Below are 20,807 nucleotides of genomic sequence, written 5' to 3' on the forward strand. Positions count from 1 at the left end.
AGGCCTTCCTAAATAGCTTAGCCCAAAAACCACAAAAGGAAACAAATTCAGCTACATTTAAAATGTAATCTGAACACTTCTGCTTCTGGAACGATGAAATAATGTATACCCCCCCCCCCCATTTCTCCCACTAAGTAAAACAAAAAAGCCCGGGACATATATAAAACAAAAAGACCAGCTAGGGACCTCGGGAACTAGGCAATGACGCTTGGTTTGTTCTCCGGGTTTTCTTTTTGCCTCATTCCCCAGTCTCGGTTCTGCAGAAACTGGCCACGTGCAAACAGCTACAGACAAAAACAAAGCCTGACCAACTCCTGCCAGTCTGCTGTCCTGCCCCGTGGATTTCAGACTCAAGACTGAAACATCAGCTCATGCCTGAATTTCCAGTCTGCCCCAGCCAGCCCCACACATTTTGGATGTGCCAGCTCCACAGTGGCATGAGCCAATTCTGGAAAATAAATTGCTCTCTCTATGTGCACATGCCTGGTTGGTTCTGTTTCTCTGAAGGTCCCTGATGTTGACCAGGTGTCCCAGTTTGGTGTAGGCTGCTATAACAAACTACACTAAGCTGGCTTGCACAACAGACACTTCTCACACTCATGGAGGCTCAAAGGCAGAGACCCGGGTCCCAGCACTGTTGAGTTCTTGGTGAGTGCCCTCTTTCTGGTTGACTGAGGGCCATCCTGTCCTCACAGGGCAGAAAGGGGGCAAGCTAGCCCTTTAGTCTCTGATAAGGGCACTAATCCCATTCATGAGGGCTCCACCCTCAAGACCCATTACCTCCCTAAGGCCTTACCTCCAAGTACCATCTCACTGGGAATAAGATGCAGCATATACATTTTGGAGGGACACAACATTCAGTCTAATAGCAGGTGTGGTCCATAAGGGGAATAACTGCTCTTGGGGCAAAAATAACAGTATTAGTGAAAATATATTAAGCATTTACTTTGAGAAAGCTACTCTGACACTTTACATACATTGTCTGACTTGATCTGGGAGAATCCGTGAGATAACCACTGTCGTTTGAAATGACAGGAAATGAAAGCCTAGTGAGTGGAAGAGCTAAGCTGGGTCTCTGATTCGAGAGCCCCAGCTGGTAGTCACTCCCTTGTAAGATCTTTGTATCAGTGGGCTTGGTTTGTTTCTTTGTTTCCTAGTCATGAAAACTAGTGGATCCTGAAATAAATATGCTTTCACTTAAACCAGTGTAAGTGGTTCTCTGTTGTTTAAAACAAACAACGTAATTAAAAGCGCCGTCTCGATGTGTCTTCCATTTTGGTAGAGTTTTAGGTTGTATAAGTAAAGACCATGTCTTCCCTATTTTGTGTTTCTCCCGAAATAGTATTTACAGCTGTGGTTTTCAATCTCAGACGATGAGTAGCCCTTCATTATTGAATAAAAACGTTCAGTATTGAGTACATTTCATTCATTTAAAGCAGATCTTTTCATTTAAGTGGAACAGCCATTTGTTCTTTAAACAAGAGATTAAGTAAAATGTCCTAGCCATAGTTTTGTAATTGGAAGAATCTTTCCATCCTTTTCAGTGATTGTAGGCTTAAAAATACCAGACATCGCCCTGGCTGGTTTGGCTCAGTGGTTGGAGCATCGGCCTACGGACCACAGAGTCCCGGGTTCAGTTCCCACCAGGGGCATGTACCAAAAAAACCCCCCAAAAACCAGACATTGTATTCTTTTACTACTCTTTTAGTGGCTAACCTGGAGATTACAATATCCCATCCTTAATTTATTACATTCTAGTTAAAAATAAATGCAACTCATGGGCCAGTTTAAACCTAATCCCATTTAAATATACATTTCCACCATGACATGGATTGTTGCTATACACAGCCAACATTATTGCCCGGTGGGTCTGATATACTCAGCTCATGATGGGTAGCTTTGATCAAACTGTTACTTCATGGTCAATGGTCAGGCCTTCAGGTCTAGAACGGATGCAGTAGTAAGCCAAGAACCAAAACAAACAAACAATCAATCAATCTAATCAAATGGTGGCTTGTTCTCCGCTGCTGATGGTGTGGCCTTATTGAGAAACCTTGAAGACCCGACTATGCCTCTAAGAGCTTTCCAGAGACTTCACAAGGCATCCTTACCTCCAACAAATATTTTAGCACCATGGATTATGCTGGGTAATTGTACTGCTTATCTATTACTGTGTAACCAGTTACCTCAAAAACTATCAGCTTGAAGCGTCAATAGGTATTATCTCATATGGTTTCAGCCCACCAGAAATGCAGGGGCTGCAGTCATCTGAGGCTTCAGTTGGGTCTGGAGGATGACTTGCAAGATGATTAACGGGGTCTGGAGGGTGACCTGCAGCTCACATGGCTGTTGGCAGAAGGCCTCGGTGCTCACTGGCCTGGGGAGGGAGGCCTCAGTTCCTCACCACGTGGCCCTCTCCAGAGGGCTGCTTAAGCGTTTTCACATCACAACAGCTGGCTTCCTGCACAATAAGATCCAGGAGAGAGAACAAGAGGACATTTTCTTTCTATGACCCAGTTTTGAAAGCCACACACCATCACTTTTGCCTTGATATCAGCCACATACCCACACCTGCGCCAAACTCTTTCTCTCTCGCAGCTGCAGCCTTCTGCCGGGGACCTCACTCGAATTCCAGGCTCTGGCTGTGCACACAATCAGAGGTGCCCACAGGTACAAGTTGGTTACAGATTCTCAGTGAGAGTTCACTGCTTCCTCTCCTGCCTGTTTTTATTTCAGTCCCACTTCTACAGTACAGGGTTGGGCAAACGTAGGTTCACAGTTGTGAGTGTGCCAAAGACTTCATTCTTGTATTATTATTATTTACTCATTGTTGTATTATTTTCTGTATGAACAAGTGCAAATCTGCTTTTGCCCCACCCTGTATACCTATGTAACAGTGTGATGGTTCTAAGCACCATCAGGTCGGAGGAAATGTCACCCTGGTTTTTATAAGCTTTTGATCCAGCTCATTAGCTTAGTGGGAGAAAGCCAGGATGTGTTTGAGTCACCTTAACTGTCTGGTGCAGTGTCTCGGTGCCACGGAACTGCCGAAAGCTTTTCTGCTTTCTCTTCCCTCCAGCAGCACTCTTCTGGCTGGACCAAGCTCAGATTATGAGCCCGCATGCAAATGCCAAATGCCTCCAAACAGCAGACTGGATTAATAAACTGTGGTCTAGTCATACAACGGAATACTATACAGCAACGAGAACAATAGAATCACCGCTGTCGGCAATGACCTGGGTGGATTTTACAATGTTGAGTAAAAGAAGCCAGACAAAGAAGAATTCAACTTCTATGATTCCATTTATATGTCTTTCAAAAATAGACACAATTAATGTACGGTTTAGAATCAGGACAGTGATTACTTTCGAAGTGCGTGGAGTACTGGGTAACAGGCCTGCTGACAAGAAGGAGGAGGTTGAGTGCTGCAATGTCTTCTTCTTGAGAGGATGCCAGTTACCTGGATGTGTTCGTTGTTTGGAAATTTGTTGAGCCGAGCACTTATAATTTGTATGTAGTTCTATATACATGTTTTACTTAAAAACGTAACATAAAATGTGGGGATTACTTTTCACTATTGGTGTTTCTGTTTATATTCAAATGTTGCAAAGTAATGTCGAAATAAATATGTAACATGCTAAGTCACAGAGAAGTTTAATACGCAACCGGAAACCATGAGGCTTCCTAGAAACACCAGGAGTTATCTCAGGGTAATTGTGAGCATTTGCGCCGGCTCTGTGCCTTCCCCTTCCAAGCCCTTCTCCTCTCGTTTCAGAACGGTGCACCAGTTCAGAAAGGTAATAGCCACCAATGATCTCTTCATGGACCTTACAAAAACAGCGTCTTCTGAGTCATCAAACACAGTTCTGCAAAAATGGCAATTGCATCAGAAAAATCAATGAGACCAAAATGAATTTTTAATTTGAATGTAGCAATGTCATATTTTTCTATGGTATTGGTAGTACAGTACCACTAACAAATAAATTTTGGGCTCTAGTGACAAATGACTTTCAGGAAAAGTAATGCTATTTTTAATATATATGGTATTTATTTTAATAATAGAGTTTTTGAGCAAATTTGGGATCAACTATTACAGTTCAGGTCTCACATTTTTATACGGTCATGTTTTGAACCAGTGTTAAATGAAATGATTAAAATATTTCTAGATCTCATATACATATTAGTATCTTATATACATGTTATTGGAAAGTTATTTTCTACATTATGCTATATTTTATACATGTGCTTGGAGATAATGTTTTTCAAAACTGAATCCACGAAAAAGTTCCTAAGTTCAAAATTAAAAGAGAGTAATGGTTTTTAAATTCATCAATATTCATCAATATTCCATAATTTAATGAAGTATTTACTTTTGGAAATGTAAATTCCAGTGAATATAAAATGTTAATTTTGCTCTTGCTGGGCGTATTCAGGGGAACAGTAGATAAGAAAAATAAAGACCCTTATTTGTAATTGCTAATAATTCTTAAGTTGTTTTTTATACATCAAATCACACTTTCATTTATTTTAGTTTATAATAATAATATTAAAATTTTAAATATGTCAAATATGAATACATAGTTTGAACTCATTTATCACAGAAAGACTTAGAAATGTTTCCTATCAATTAAAGAGTTAGTTATTTTATTATTTATTTATTTTTCCTTAATTGATTTTAGAGAGAGAGGAAGGGAGAAGGGGAGAGAGGGAGAAACATTGATTGGCTGCCTCCTGCATGTCCTGCACTGGGGATCTGGCCCACAACCTGGGCATGTGTCCTGACCAGGAATCGAACTGACGACCTCTTGGTGCATGGGTCGACGCTCAACCACTGAGCCACACCGGCTGGACCAGTTATTTTTTTTAACTCATTAAAATCTGTTTTTGGAAGTGGAAATAATTTAGGGGGTTAGCACAATTATGAAAATAATCCAATAATAAATGTAAAATGAAAATCACTTACTTGTCTACATTATTCGCAAATGCAAAATCTAAAAGAAATACATATTTCTAAATTAGTATCTTTCAAATATTTCTTTAGCATTTTAAAACAATGGAACAATGCTGTAAAGAAAAAGTGTAGAGCATAGCGCTCTGGTTTGCGATCAAGCATTTACATGAACAGTTCAATCCACCAAAAAAGCCTTCGTACCAAATCCCAAATTGAAATTTTACCTTAGACATATAGTGCCTTAGGTTTGTCTTATGTTTTGAGGCAAATTTTTAAATACAATACACATCTCAAAACTCCAAGAACAGAATGCTTAATCAATTTAGTTACCAAGGGAACCCAAGTGGGAGTTTTTATAATTGGATACAGAGTCTCATGTGCAGGAACTGACCCTTTTCCCTTATTTTAGAGAGGCACGTGTATCTACAACTGGAGTGATAGACCAAATGAGGAGAAATATTTAGGGCAGTTTAAACCATTTGGATTCTTGGCATTAACTTCAAAGAAATGGAATAAACAAATCCTAGATCACAAGAATCTACTTCTTCCCTAGCTCCGGAGCTCAAAGGCTAGTCCTCAAAGCTTGGATTTCTTGTGGTATCTCTCAGACTGTCCTTGCTCTGTTTATTCCCCTTCAGAAGGCCTAGTGCCAGGCTAGAAATGGAATGTTAGCGGCACCTGTTGGGCCACCAAAGCCCACAGGGTGAGCTCTTGCCAATGCATAAGCAGCAGGGAGCACACGGCCTCTGCTTCAAGAAAGAAGCTGATGGCATCCTTCCCTGCACCAGGGGCTGACTCAAGTCTCCCACAAATCAGAAAGCTGAAGCAAGTTAATGTCCCAAATACAGCTTTCTGCTTGCTAGCGAGAGCCTGAATCTGATCTCAAGGCCAGCGGCTTGCCCTACAGAGGTTGCCCTCTACCTGGAGTAGGCACAGATCACTTGAAAGGCTTGTAAAAGCACAGCTTCCCGGGTCCCACCCTTGAGTTTCCAGTGTAGTAGCTCTCGTTTGGGGCAAGAATTTACATTTGTAATAAATTACTAAGTGCTGCTGCTGGTTGGGGACCACCTTTGAGGACCGCTGCTACGGGGCATGTAGAGAAAAGGGAATAAATGACACTTTGTGGAAACAATCATACAAATCTACATTTTTTTTTTTATCCTCACACGAGGATATTTTTCCATTTTTTTGTACAGATAGAGTGGGAGGGAGAGAGAGGAAGAGAGAGGAGAGAGAAACATCGATGTGGAGGGACAGGGACAAATTGCAACCGAGGTACGTGCCCTTAGCGGGAACCGAACCCGGGTCTCTCCGGACCACAGGCTGACGCTCTAACCGCTGAGCCAAACTGGCCAGGGCCAAATTCTACATTGTTTTAACTGGCTTGGTCTCTTCACAAAGCCATGGAAACAACTTGGGAATCTATTCTAAATAAGAAGAGATTAAAGAGCCATAAAGGCCAAATGTAATTATGAATCTTGACCGGATTCTGTTGTGAAAAAGCAGTTATAGAAGTCATCTTGGAACTGGGAAAACTTGAACATGGACGACAGATTCAATAATATGAATGTCACTTTTCTTAGGTGTGATAATAGCGTTGTGGCTAAATAGCAGGATGCTTTTTAAATTTAGAGGCCAAATTATTTAGGACTGAAATGTCATAATGTCTGCTACTGAAGTATTTGAATGGTTCAGCAATACTTTTATATTTCCCAGTTTACATAAGTCAAACTCTAATGGAGGGTGGTGAATATGGCAGAATATGTTATTATTGAATATGCATGGGCATATATACTTAATATTCTTTCAACTTTTTCTATATTAGAAAAATTTCACAATAAATAGTTAAGAAAAAACTCCTGATATTGTCCTTATTTCTTCCTTTTTTTTAATCCTCACCCAAGGACATTTTTGCATTTATCTTCAGACAGAACAAGAGGGAGAGAGAGAGAAACATTGACCACCCACAGAACCCCAACTGGGGCTGGGGACAAACTGCAATCGAGGTATGTGCCCTTAGCAGGAACCAAACCTGGGACTCTCTGGTCTGCGGCCGACGCTCTAACTGCTGAGCCAAACCGGCCAGGGCTGTCCTCATTTATTTTTCTCTTGCTCTGTCTGAAATAATAATCTAGCTGGTTGTTAAATTCTTGGTTGACTATTACTTTGCCTTAGTATTTGAAAGGTATTAGATCACTGTTTTCTGACTTCCCCAATTGTAGTTGGGAAGTTTGTTGTGAATCTATAAATTATTCTTTTGTGGGTAAATTTACATTTTTTATTTTAAGATTATTTTGTCTTTGGTGTGGATTTTTGTTATCAGTCTTTTATGTCTTTGGATTAATTTTGTCTGATGAATTTGAAGGATTTATATCATTTACCAAATTTGGACAATTCCCAACCATTATTACTTCAAACATTATCTTCTGTCCAATTTTTCTACTTTTTTTCCCTTCATGACTACTAAATGTATATTGAACCTTATCTTTCTAATATCTACTTATCTCAACAGCTAATTAGTATTTTCTATATCTTTCTTTCTCTATGCTGTATTATGGGTAATTTCCTCAAAACTATTTTCCAATTCAATATTTTTCCTTTTGTTTCTAGAAACTCTTTTCTAGAATGTGTTTTCATTTTCAAATGTATGTTTGCAGTGGGTCATGAGAAAGTCTTTTGTTTCTATATGTATTCTAATCCCTCTTTGTGATGCCTGATGGTGCAGCAGCCACTTATAACTACAAAACACACTAAGAATAGCAGAACAAAAGAGAGGTATATTCTTGAACACTAATGACATCACTGAACTTGACACTAACCCTGGGCCCCTACCTCTGTGCTTCTTTACTGTATGAGAAACATACACCTCTATTTGTGTAAGTCACTGTAGTTGGATTTTTGTTACATACAAGAAATATCATCCCAATTAATAAAATGTCTAAATATATTCAACATATACTTGCATATAGTGACAAAAATATCAACAGTGCTTATTTCTGGGTAGAGAAATTGCAGACGATCTTTATTTCTTCTGAATATGTTTTCTATATTATAATTTGATAGCTTTAATTGATAAAAATGTCTAAAAATAGTGGTATAATAACAACTGTAGCTTACTTTCTGGTTCTTTTTTACTATGCTGGATGCTGGGGTAAGGACTTCAATGTAATATCTCATTTTTATCATATTACTTCATCGAATTTAATATATGTAAATGAAGACAAGAATTGCATATCACTTTAATTTGACTAGTTAAATTAGAAAATATTTATTTCACTATGTAAGTACTTAGCTTATTGTAACTTGCAGTTATTATTATTATCAAATTACCCAAAAGTTTGAGAAATTGTGATTTCATTTTTTTTTCTTTTTCCAAACTACCTGGAGGTACTCTGTGGGCTGGCTTTTGCTTAAATGGCGACCTAGGATTCCACGAGGCATCTACTTTTTCTCCGAATGCTATTGAGTGAACAACATGAGCCTTTTTATGGTTAAAAATGGTAATCATTGATCTTCTTTCCTTTTCTGTAACTTCTGATAAATACAAAAAGTAATGTGATGGCATAGCATTATAAACAGACATGCAGAGTACTTCAAGACAGATGGGGACACCTTCAAAAAGATATTTATCTGAATTATGGTATAAGTGAACATCCTGTCAAAACTCATTTGGGAAGGGCTATCACAGTTATTCCAATAACCTTACAAGTGCCCAATACATGCCCCGCGGGTCACAGGCACCAATGAATCCTAATGCCCCAGGCCCTTCCTAACACATCACCATGGGTGACTGAAATCCCACTGTGATACATGCCTCATTTCTTCAAGGCTGTGAGGAAGAGAAGGCATAAGCACAGGTTTTGATATATCCTCATTAAGAAGGTACTCAGTGATTATTAAGACTGTTTGGACCTACAGATAGAAAGGTAGGTAGATAGGTAATAAATCAGGCCTCCAAAAATGTAAAATTTAATTCACTGATTGTTTTGGCAGCATATATAAATCAGATATACTAGTTTATCTGCAATGTCTAAGATATATTCAGAAAGAAGTTATCATTAATTATATATATTTTAATATATGTATATTTACAGAATTTCAAAGTATATGCATTTTGGAACTTAAACAGTCCTTAAGAGATTTAGTCTGATTCTCTCATTTTTGAAATAAGAAACCAAGGTACCAGGGGGTAAATGATTTGGCATTTTACACATTAGTGTCTAACTTAGAATCTGGAGACCTGTTCTCACACTGGGGTGACCTTTCCAAGACAGTGATCAAGAGGCATAAATTCCTAAAGTAGGGCAAATTGCATAGAGCACAACTTTCAATAATAATTTTAAAACTTTCATTTACACAGAAAATTATTTTCAAAGATATTCAACATTTTTAAAACCACTGAATTATAAAACTGCCTCTCAAGTATTTCTCTGCAAGAAAAAGGTGTTCTTACGATTTCGGTCAAGCAACTCTACTCCTGGAAGATGGTAGATTATATATAAACGATACAGGTTATATTGGCAAAAAGGGTTTTGGTAGAGACCTGCAAAGATATCAGATTTCAAAATTAGTTTCATTTATCATTTGATAAAATAAGAAAAATTTCAGGATTAACATAAAACGTAAGGACATGTAAAAGTTTGCTTCACGGACCAAACCAACAGCCTCAGCAAACCCTTACTCAGAGCAGCACTTACTTTTCCTACCTGTTAAATTCATTCATTCAACAAATATTTGGGGTTATTGCTGTCTACTAGGAACTGTGCTAGGTGCTGGGGACATATCATTGACCAAAATCTGCCACAAATGAGTAAATTTTTAACATGTCCACAAGTTAACTAGTAAGAAAGAACTAGCTATTAACTCTATAGGGGTCTTGATGAAGTTCTTTATCAAAGTATTTGTTCACTTGGTTCTCGTCTTCCAGTCTCAAAGGTCACAAGGATGCCTGTGTAGAGATGGGTAGAGATGGGCAGAGATGTTCTGTTCTAAGAGTGTTCTTTCTCCACTTCATACCACTGAGCATAGCTCAGAATATGTACATGCCAGTAGCAACTTCAGATCTCAGCAGAAGCAGAGCTGAGCAAGGGTGGATGTTGCCTCTTATGTACCTCTGGCCAGGTGCAGGGCACTCAGAGTTCCTGTGCACAGGTGCTAGGTACTCAGTGAACCATCCTGGCTAATACAGTGGCTGGAGGTGGGAGGCATGTGGGTGTAGAAGAGCTCCTGGCACTTCACATTCCTTAGGCATCAGCATCTGGAACATTTAAAAAAATCTTCAAATAGAAAGTTCTGTCGGTTTAATTTTCATGGAAAAGGTAAAGTATTTTCCTTCTTCTTCTTAAACAGGTTTTTTTTTTCCAATATAATGTGAAGAAAAACTTTTAGGATTTCCAGTTGGATATCTTTAGCTACTGGATTCTGCCTACATGGCATTTCTCAAAAATACTTCGGGAAGATACATCTAGTGAGGACCACTAGATGGCAGTAGCAGAAAGAGCTCCAGCTATTGTACAACTACACTTTTACAATGAGGCTCTTTCATTGTACACGTTAAATTGAGCAGTACTGCTTGTAGCTTTAATACAAGCAGGCTTGATAAGATCATGAAAATATTAAACATTAGAAATCCAAAAAAACCTGATTAACATTTATAAAGAACAGTTTGTAACCTAAAAATGGGGGTGGCATGCTTAAAAGACAACACACTATTTGGATTAAAAACAGAAAAAGTTAATCATCTGGATGTTTTCTCTGCAGTTTATAAAATGTTTTAATATTTGTTGTATAAACACAAACTTTTATGGCTAACACAATCATTATATATAATCATTCCCTGTGGAAAACTTGAGTTTTAGAGGAATTTAAAGCAGACAGTGGAAGACACCCAGTGCATCCTAAAAATGTTTTAAGACTAAGGAAAGGCATAAAGGAACATGTAGAGCCAGGAGCAACAACATAATTTTAAAAGAAAGGAAAATGTGTATGTATTTGGGGGTTAATAAGAGGAAGAATGAAATGGATATTTCTCAATATTTCTTAAGTGAAGGCAAACCGGTTTGAATTTTAATCTTAAAAGAGAAGGAATTTAACATGGTAACAAATAATTATAGCTACAGGACAGGGAATAGAATGCACATATATTAAACCAGTCATAAGGACAGATTTTAAAAGATCCACAGGGATCATGCATTGTAGTCTGAAAGGGAAGAGAAGAGAAAAGGACACTCTTCAAGGATATAAAAGCAAAACACAATGGTTTTTAATGAGAGTTTAGGAGGGAGAAAAAGTCACATCTTCTTTAGAGCAGAAGTCTGCCCTGGTTACTCTCTTGGAGAATCACATCGGACACCTCATAATCCTATCATTCATTATAGCAGCTAGGAGCATGCTCATCTTCCATTGCATGGGATGTTCATGGAAAATGTACCGACAGCTTCCAGCCACATCACTGCCTGTATTCCCTTCATATTCCCTTGCCCTCTGAGAACATTACTGTTTCATGTCCTCTCTTGGCTTTTTCTCCTCGTGCTTAGTTACGTGACATCTTTATGTAAATTAAAAAAATAAACTTCGGGCTTCAGCTTTGGATTTACTGCTATTACATTAGTTATTAAGAAGATGTCTCAATACTCAAAATCCGATGTACTTATTATGGTTCAGCAGCCATCTCATCGTCAAGTAAAATCCTGACAGCAAGTCTGAGAACTCTGCTATTAAACCCAGTCTCTGCCTAAATTAACTTTAAAAAATAAACACAATTAAATAATTTGAAAGGCATTTCATCTTCATTATTCTTCACTTTTCTTCCTTCGCTCTTAAATTTTAGAAGGAAGCAATCTTACTTTTAACTGTCTTTTTTTCTCCTTCTATACTATTAAGCATTTCACATTTGGGATTTATGAGTTTTGGAATGATGCTACTAAAATTACCATAAATTAAGTTTCTAAGATATGAAACCGGTTTCCTGTGTCTGAAAGTTCTGAGAGCCTTCTGTGATGTATGGGGTACATTCCTTCAGAAGGTATGAGGCAAAACTGCTTACACTTTCACTTTCAATAGGTTAATGCTATTTAATCCACCTTCCCTCTAGGCTACATTTATAGAGTACACCTCAGTGGCGCCAGCACTGTCTTGCTTATCTTAATTTGGGATTCTGAGTCTAAGCAATTTACATTCACCCAACAATATATCAAAATGTTTCTACTACCGTACTGCACACCCTTGAGTTACATGAGTCACATGTGTGACTCTACTTATTGAAACAGAGAGAGAAAAAAATACAGTCTTCTAATTAATTGGCTTCAGTTAGTCTGTTTAAACTTTTAAAGCAGAATTTAAAGTCATAATTTAAGTGAGCCCGGATGTTTTTAAGACCACCTTTGAAGAAAGTTGACGTAATTAATAACATACCAACAGATCCATTTGGATACGTGGGGAAAATGATACAGAGAAGCTAGAGGCAGTTCTAGTGTGAACAGCCCGTGGAAGGACGTCCAGATGTCAACAATCAGACACTAAGATTTCCCGATTCTGGCTCAAGGTACTTAGTAAGGTCAGCATCTCCACGATTATCACCAGCTTATTTTAACTAAAATCTGTGGGCCACCGCACGCCACCAAAGCAGGGGATGCACAGAGCGGAGGGGTCAGCATATTCTCTTCTTCAGGACAAACAGCAGGGAAGACCCCGCTGGCTCTTCTTACTGGGGGACTGTTCTGTTTGTTGTTTGGGAGGGGTGGTCCCACCTTGAGGGACATTGCAGATAAAAAGGCTCAAAGGAAGAGTCCCCTGAGATGGTGGCCTCACCTGGTCTCTCGGCACCCCTGCTCCCTCCCTGGTTGTTGGCCCTATGCACCCAGTGAGGAAGGGTAGGCAGTGTCTGAGAGCAGAACCTGCAGGAAATGAAGACCCCCTCTGGACAGGGCACCCCGTCTCCAGGGGCGAATCCTTACAGCTCTGCTAAGAGGAAAGTCCAAAAAATTATGGCACGGAGGCATCTAAGTATGTACTTTCCAACAGTGAAGCTAAAGAAACAGAGAATTTGAGACACGTGGAGACTAAAAGTTTAGGAGCAGGAAAGTGTAAGTGTTTCGCTGCTGTTGGTGTTTTGTTCCCTCTGTGCTGGGAAAGCGTCCGGGGGACGGCAGGTTAGTGAACGTCCTCAGCCAGGAAGTGTGTCGTTGACACATGTGGACCCTGGTTTAGAAAGAGTCTGGAGGTGGGAAGGGAAGAGAAGAGAGGAGCGGAGGAGGGTGTGGGGAGGTGGACCGCCTGCAGAGCAGAGGTGGGGCCCTCCTGACTCAGCGGGAAGTCAGAACTTCCCAGGACCTCACACTCTGCAGCTGGGCTCAGGCCCCGAAGCTCCATCCCCTGGGCACTCTCTGGAAGTTCTCACAATGCCGCTGGGGGTGCTTGCTGGAATGGATTAGAGGGCCACCTCCAGGCCATTCTCTCACCCTCTGAAGAACTTGCCACTGAAGTGGAATAATAATAACACTTTAGCATTTTATATGGTTTTACAACTCGAAAAGACCAATATTTTAATATTTCAAAATACAGGAACTTCTTATAGCTAATGAGCTGAATCTAATCTGTGATTGCAAATGAGGCTCCTAGAAACTTAATCTGAGCACTTTACTGCACAAATACAGCAAGTAGTTTAGCAAATGCAAACATTTTCCCCCAGATAATTTATTTAACGAAAATAGGGCAAAGGTTCAAAATGTGCATACTTGCTACCAAAATTTTTCAAAAAGGCCTTTTTTGGGGGTAACTGGACACAGCATTTTCTCCATTTCAAAGTATGATCCCACTACCAGAGTCTCAGTTAGAAAACAGTAGTTATATAACTTGAATTACATCACTATGCGTTTACATCGAGGTCAGTTCAACTGTGTTACGGGTAGTAGTATACGGACATTATACTACCAGGCTGGAAAAAGACACTTCTGCAGGGCGCTCACGCTGACCAATCCTGTGTTCTCACACACCCGACAGCTAACCGCCAAATTTTGTATTTTAAAATAAGTTAGCTTAAATTGAGTTCTTACATTTAGCCAATTCTTTAATTAGTTTCGAATCAAGCCCTTTCAACTGTAAGAAATGTTTAGCCTGAGAGTTATAAAACTGTAGCTCCATAAAAAAGACAGGGTCTTTTCTGTTCATTCTTGTGTTCTCATCTAGTAGAGTGTCACATAGTGAACACATGATACTTATTTGTTGAATGAATGAATGAATGAATGAATGAATGAATGATAACTAAAAGAAATGAGGCAGCCCTGGCCGTTTTGGCTCAGTGGTTAGAGTGTCAGCCCAGGAACCAAAGCGTCTCAGGTTTTATTCCAGTCTAGGGCAAGTACCTGGGTTGCAGGTTTGATCCCCAGCCCTGATTGGGGGTCATGCAGGAGGCAACCGATCAATGTCTCTCTCACATTGATGTTTCTCTCTCTCTCTCTCCCCCTTCCTTTCCACTGTCTCTGAAAATTAATGGAGAAAAAATATCCTTGGGTGAGGATCAACCAAAAAAACCCAAAACAAAACAAAAAAGAAAGAAGGCATAACTATAAGTTTCAGCATCTCTTAGTAGTTTGGTTAAAGCTCTGAGGCAATAATTCTAATCATGTCATAGGATTGCTGTGAAGATTTAAATGATAATATTTTAAGAAAGCATTTTCTCAACAGGAAAGACATTGAAATATGTATTATAATAATTACTATTTATAATGTCAGTTATATTTTTAATCTATTTACTATTTAGCAGAATTTCTAGACTGCGCGTCTTAATTCATTATAAAATTTACAAATCCACAATAAAGCAATTTTTGTTTTTGTTACTATTTCAAAATTGCATTAGTATCAAAAATGCTTTTTTAAAAAATGTTTTACAGAAATAGCTTAATATTTCAAGCAATCCTGAGAAGTAGCTATTAGCCCATTTTATAGAAAATTGAAGATGTGTGAGAACTCTGGATCCGGCATAACCAGTGTTTTAATCTTAAAAGCATCTGTTCAGCACACAAGGGACAGATAATTGAAACATGCAGGCAAATTCTCAGTCTTTCACAGACCTTATCACATCTCAAAAATAAGCATGAAATTGCCATGAACTTGTTGCAATACTAACATTTGGGTTTAAAGAATTCACTTATAATCACATGAATCATTTCTCCGAAATACAGTACATGTAATTGATTAACACTGAAAACATAGGAAAACTTTAATCACTATCAATGTATTGATCTGATTAGAACCTCCACCATCAACACCAATTTACTCATATTCAAAACACTGTCTCAGGGTATTTGGAGAAATGAATAGGGGAAAAAAACCCACATCCATTTCATGACATTATACAAAGATGTTTCCAAACTCTAACGTTTAAAAACCCATTCATTGATTCGATCATCGTTTCCCTTAGAACACCTGGAACCATTTGGCTGGTATAGCGATTGCGAATGGGTTTATTTACCCTTCAGTATTATAGGCTTACTGAGAGTAGAAACCGTGCATTATTCATTTTTCCAACCTATCTCATGCTTCCTTCCAATACTGAGGCCAGTTTCTTGCTGGGTGTGATTCACGAATGAAGTTTGGTGTTCACCCAGTTAAAAGCTTAAATAAAAATTTACTTTTTTTTGGTGTCAGCTTCATTAATATAATGTGTCACCTACCACAGGATTCATCAATCTTAAGTATACATAATTCGTGTCTTCCAGTATACTCACAGAGTTGGGCAACCATCACCACAGCCAATTTGAAAGCATTTTTATCACCCCAAAAAGAAACCCACACCCCTTGTTCTTTAGCTGTCACTCCCCGGCTCCCTTGTCCCCCAGCCCTGGGAAAACAGTGACCTATTTAAAAAGAGGTCCCTCTCAGTGTTGCTCTCTTGCTGGATGGGTTCTTTCTGGACACGTCACATAAATGGAGTCGTATAATCTGAGCTAGAGCTCACTTCTGAAGAAAAACCCAAACCACAGATTAAAACATGGAAGTCATCTTCTGTCACTTCCGTTTGGCATGTCCTATCATTTCACAAAAAAATTTTTCCTACCTGTTGCTCTTTCCCAAACATATTTTTTTTAAAGGAACAGGTCTAGGCTTGTTTTCAGGAATATCTAAGTATTTTAGTTATTGACCTAATTTAAATGAGAAAACTAAAGTCCTGTGTTTTACTATTTTGACATATGGCCATATAAAAATGCAAATCAATACTTAGGGTCTTCAGATTCAGCATTCCCTTTAACTCCTTCACGGTTGCACTGATGTCCGTTAGCTCGTTGTGGTGCAGCAGGAGTATGTGCAGCGAAGGCAGAGAGTGCAGGCCTGAAACACATTTCCACAAGATTTTAAACATTTTTAATGTGCATTGAACACACGAAACAAAAGCAAACAATACAGTTCAGCTGGTGAGAGGAAGAATTATTACCAATAATATTGTGAATTATCATTAAGAATAGAACAAAGCATCAGAATGTAATTGAGTACAATGTGGGAATGTAAACTCAATTTCTTTTCAGAGTTCTTGTTTTACAGCGTTTTTTTCTGCAGCAATGATTTTTTGGTTTGATTTTAGAAGGGGTATTTTCTTTTCTTCTATTTTGCTGATGTTATTTAGATTTATAATGCCAATCAAGGGACTAATTACTCATTCAGTTCAATACCTCCCCCACAAAGGTGAAGGAATTAGCCAAAGAACACAGATGCATAACCCATGGACACAGACAACAGTGTGGTGATGGCCAGAAGGAAGGGGGGTTGGGGACAGGGTAGAGGGGAGTAAGGAGAAAAATGGGACATCTGTAATAGTGTCAATAATAAAAAAATATTAAATTAGAACATTTGCATAACTAAAATAATTATTTTCTTTACACCATACAAAACAAATATTCATATCATTTTTGTGGATTCTAAATTTTAAAAATTTCCCACATTTTTAACATAAGTGAAAATGGGTTGTTTATTTGTGATAGCACATCATAGTTTAATTGGCAAAAATGTCTTTCTTCATGGTACATGAAATCATGGTAGATCTTAAAATGTATGACATTTTGATCCTATGATATATAATATTAAAGAAAAACATTTTGTGTTATATCTCTTCATATTTCATGATTATAGTACGTTATGTACTTTTATACCTGGTTTGAAATAGTCAGTTTAGAAATTGTTGCACATATAAAATTAATCCATAGTGAAAGAATTTGACTGGTAAAAAGTATAGCCAGTAAAAATATTAAGGATATAAAGTTGTTATATTTATGAATGATCCCAAATATTGTTAAAATTTGCTTCCACGGTATCTAGTTTGTGTCCAACTGTACAACAGAATGGCAAAATTTCTGTCAAAAAAAGATTTGTTTACTTTTTGAATGTCGAAACACAAGACAAGATGGCATTAAAACTGTAATCAAAAGCACATTTCGTAAAATGAAATGTACAGAAGAACATTGAAAAATAATAGATTCCACCACCTATTTCAACAGGAACTTAACAGTTACAACAGATTTTTGCATGCCATTAGCAATGGCATAGTTAAAAGTTATTTTAACTATGAAAATTGGAAATTCATCCAGTCAACAGAGAACATTTGGGCATACCTTTTATATCAATGATTGCGTTGTTGTTTAGATACAGTTCTGTCAGACAATAGTTTCTCGTTAGAAATGTTATTCCATGGAGCTAAAAGTAAGAGAGAACAATTTACGTTCTACACTAATTATATATACATCCATATATAAAATTATAATAAGACCACAGACGTTTGATGTTTGCTGTTCTTTTTAATTATTTGTGACCTTTTGGTCTGAGCTATGCATTTACATCTGGCTTGTCTTTGAGGACAGTGTGGTAAAAAGGATGTTTTTAGCTAATTTAATATAAGCCCTTCTTACCACATCTCGACCAAACTTCCTCACGTGGTTTTCAAGGCCTCTGTAACAGGGCCACTCGGACCTTTTGCTCTAACACCATTTCACACAGTGCTGCCCCATGTAGGCTCACGGATCTGGCTTCTGCACGTCAACTCGCTCACCAGCACATATCATTAAGTGCCTATCATGTGCCAAGAGCTCTCTCCTCAGAGAACGCTGAGGCCATCTCTACGTCTGTATGAGAGTCATGATTTCTCTTTGCTGCATGACTTTTCTTCCTGGTACATTGCTGATGCTCCCTGAGGCTCAGCCCTGGGCCAGCAGGCTCAGGAAGCCAGGCCCGAGCGGGCCCACAGGAGGTTTGCTCTGCTCCAGAGAGTCGTTCAAACAATCCTTTGATCTCCTTGCATCTTACGGCTGTCTTCTTGGTGTTTTGACCCACTTTTTCTAAACTTCCACGGCTCCAGATATCCTGAATGATGGTCTAATTTTGAGTTCTTTTCTTTTTTTTACATTTTTTCCTTTATTGATTTTAGAGAGGGAGGAAGGGAGAGGGAGAGAGAGATAGAAACACTGAGGAGAGAGAACATCATTTGGCCGCCTCCTGCAGGCCCCCCACTGGGGACTGGGCCTACAACCTGGGCATGTGCCCTGACCGGCAATCAAACCAGCAACCTCTTGGTGCACAGGTTGATGCTCAACCACTGAGCCACACCGGCTGGACTTAAATTCTTTTTCTTTTTGCCCCAGCCTATGAGGCACCTCCACTTCTCCAGCTCACTGTCCTGGTGAACAGGTCTTCTAAGCTTAGCCGAGGATTCTGTCGTGGAATAGAGAAGAAGGCAACTCTGCTGGCCGGGCCCATTGCTCACAGCCCACCAGCCAGCATCCAGGGGAGAGGGGAAGGCAGGGCAGAACCCTTCACTCCAGTGCTCGTCTCCCTCGAGAGGCCTGGCCCGACACCTCTGTGCCCGTGGACCACTCGACGCTTCATTTGACTTGTGCGATTAGTCACTTGATCACTAGTTTTGTGTCTTGCTAAAGAAAAGGAAACTATTTCTTCAGTATCTTATCCTTCCCACCTCCTCATTCTCCTAAAGATACGGGCAAAATTTCATTTACTTTTTTTTTTATCCTCACCCGAGGACATTTTTCCTTTTTTATTTTTGTTCAGGTAGAGCAGGAGGGAGAGAGAGGAATATAGAGAGAGAGAAACATCGATGCGAAAGGGACACATCGAGTGGCTGCCACCTGCACAACCAACCAGGGCCGGGGACAAACTGCAACCGAGGTACATGCCCTTAGCGGGAACCGAACCCGGGTCTCTCTGGACCGCAGGCCGACGCTCTAACCGCTGAGCCAAACCGGCCAGGGCCGCATTTACTTTTAAGATTAGATTCAATATTTAGTGTATATGAATTGGGAAATAGTCAAAAGCACTCTTTTTTTTTCTGTGACAGTTTTTTTGTTGTTTTAAATGTATTTAACAAATAGTAATAATTCACAAACACATTACCGTTGTCACACATTTAAACAACATAAATACAGCTAAATTCCTGTGTGACCATTTCTCCTCAAGGAAATGGCCCCTTGCATTCCCTTCTGTGCGGATGACCAGTGTTGTCAGATTAATGGATCTTAGTTTTGTTGACCAGAGCTCAGGACCCTGGAGAGTAGAGCTGGCACTGCCTCGGTGTTGCAAAAGAGCACTATGGAAAATTCCTCGAATGAATGATTAAGTACTGTATGCATGACGTGGGGTAGTCAACTCTAAACTGAATGTCAGAGTTTCAAGAAGAACTCTCACAATTTTTTCAAAAAATTTTTATTGATTTGAGAGAGAGAGGAAATGAGAGAGAGGGAGAGATAGAAACATTGATGAGAGAGAACATCGACTGGCCGCCTCCTGCATGCTCCCCACTGGGGATCAGGCCCACAACCTGGGTATGTGTCCTGACCTGGAATTGAACCGGCAACCTCTTGGTGCATGGTTTGATGCTTAACCACTGAGCCACATCAGCCGGGCTCTATCACTGTTTTTTAAAATATCAACTCTATAACCTCAATAAACTGAAACAGGTTTATTGGAATTATGAGATGAGATGGTAGAGTCATAGAGGTGGGGCAGGCATGTTTTAAAGCAGCAGGTAAGTTAAGTAGAAGAAAGATCTTTAGTACTCAGTATAGCATCTAGTAGGGAGAAGATTCTCATGAAATAGTAATTGAGTGCTTAGTATTCTCTCTCTGTAAAAATGTATGCTCCAGCCCGACCAGTGTGGCTCAGTGGTTGAGCATCGATCCATGCACCAAGAGGCTACCTGTTTGATTCCTGGTCAGGGCACATGCCTAAGCTGTGAGCCCGATCCCCAGTGGGGGGCATGCAGGAGGCGGCCAGTCGATGTTCTCTCTCATTGATGTTTCTATCTCTCTCTCCCCCCTCTAATATCAATAAGTAAAAGAAAAAAATTTAAAAAAATAAAAAGAAATATATGCTCCAGATTGCAAATTGGTGTTATGTGTTTTTTAAAGCTTATCATGCGAACTCTTGTTAATAGTGAAATGGAACCGTTCTGGCCTCTGATGGACTGATACAGATAGAAAGATGCCAACCTATCTGATTTAGTGAGGATTTACTGGAAAGTTTACTCATGCCCTCTTATATCTCAGAAAAGTTATTTTAGCGTTTTATCCAAGGTTTGAAAATGAAATAAATTTGATTTTTTTTCTTATGTTTACACCATTTACAAATCGTGAAGCTATAAACATCATGTGTGGCTCATCTCATGACTTCACAGAGTCATCTGTACCACACTATGTCAGCAGTCACGTCGGAGGAGCATGTGATTTCACCCTAGCTTCTGTAAGTCATGAGAGGGGCCGTGTCCCCCAGTCAGGACATCATTCAAAGTAGTGACAAGTGGTTCTCAGCTGACTTGCAACTTTTCCTCCTTTTCCCGCCAGCTCTCTGACAGCAGCTCACT

The 20,807-nt window shown here is 39.3% G+C and overlaps 1 protein-coding gene across 1 annotated transcript in view; it reads right to left on the bottom strand.

Annotated features, from left to right (window-relative positions):
• Positions 1-3,622: 3,622 nt before the first annotated feature.
• LRRC72 (leucine rich repeat containing 72) overlaps positions 3,623-20,807 on the bottom strand; it is a 34,263-nt gene continuing 17,078 nt past the window's right edge. The window contains exons 4-9 of the mRNA XM_036247014.1: positions 17,554-17,635; positions 16,169-16,279; positions 9,405-9,494; positions 8,333-8,485; positions 4,964-4,991; positions 3,623-3,866 (exon numbers count right to left, since the gene is read on the bottom strand). Of these exons, the coding sequence (XP_036102907.1) occupies positions 3,701-3,866; positions 4,964-4,991; positions 8,333-8,485; positions 9,405-9,494; positions 16,169-16,279; positions 17,554-17,635 (630 nt within the window). The 3' untranslated portion in view covers positions 3,623-3,700. The remainder of the gene's footprint in view (positions 3,867-4,963; positions 4,992-8,332; positions 8,486-9,404; positions 9,495-16,168; positions 16,280-17,553; positions 17,636-20,807) is intronic.

Source organism: Molossus molossus, unplaced genomic scaffold, assembly GCF_014108415.1.
Source record: "Molossus molossus isolate mMolMol1 unplaced genomic scaffold, mMolMol1.p scaffold_m16_p_7, whole genome shotgun sequence".
Taxonomy (NCBI): domain Eukaryota; kingdom Metazoa; phylum Chordata; class Mammalia; order Chiroptera; family Molossidae; genus Molossus; species Molossus molossus.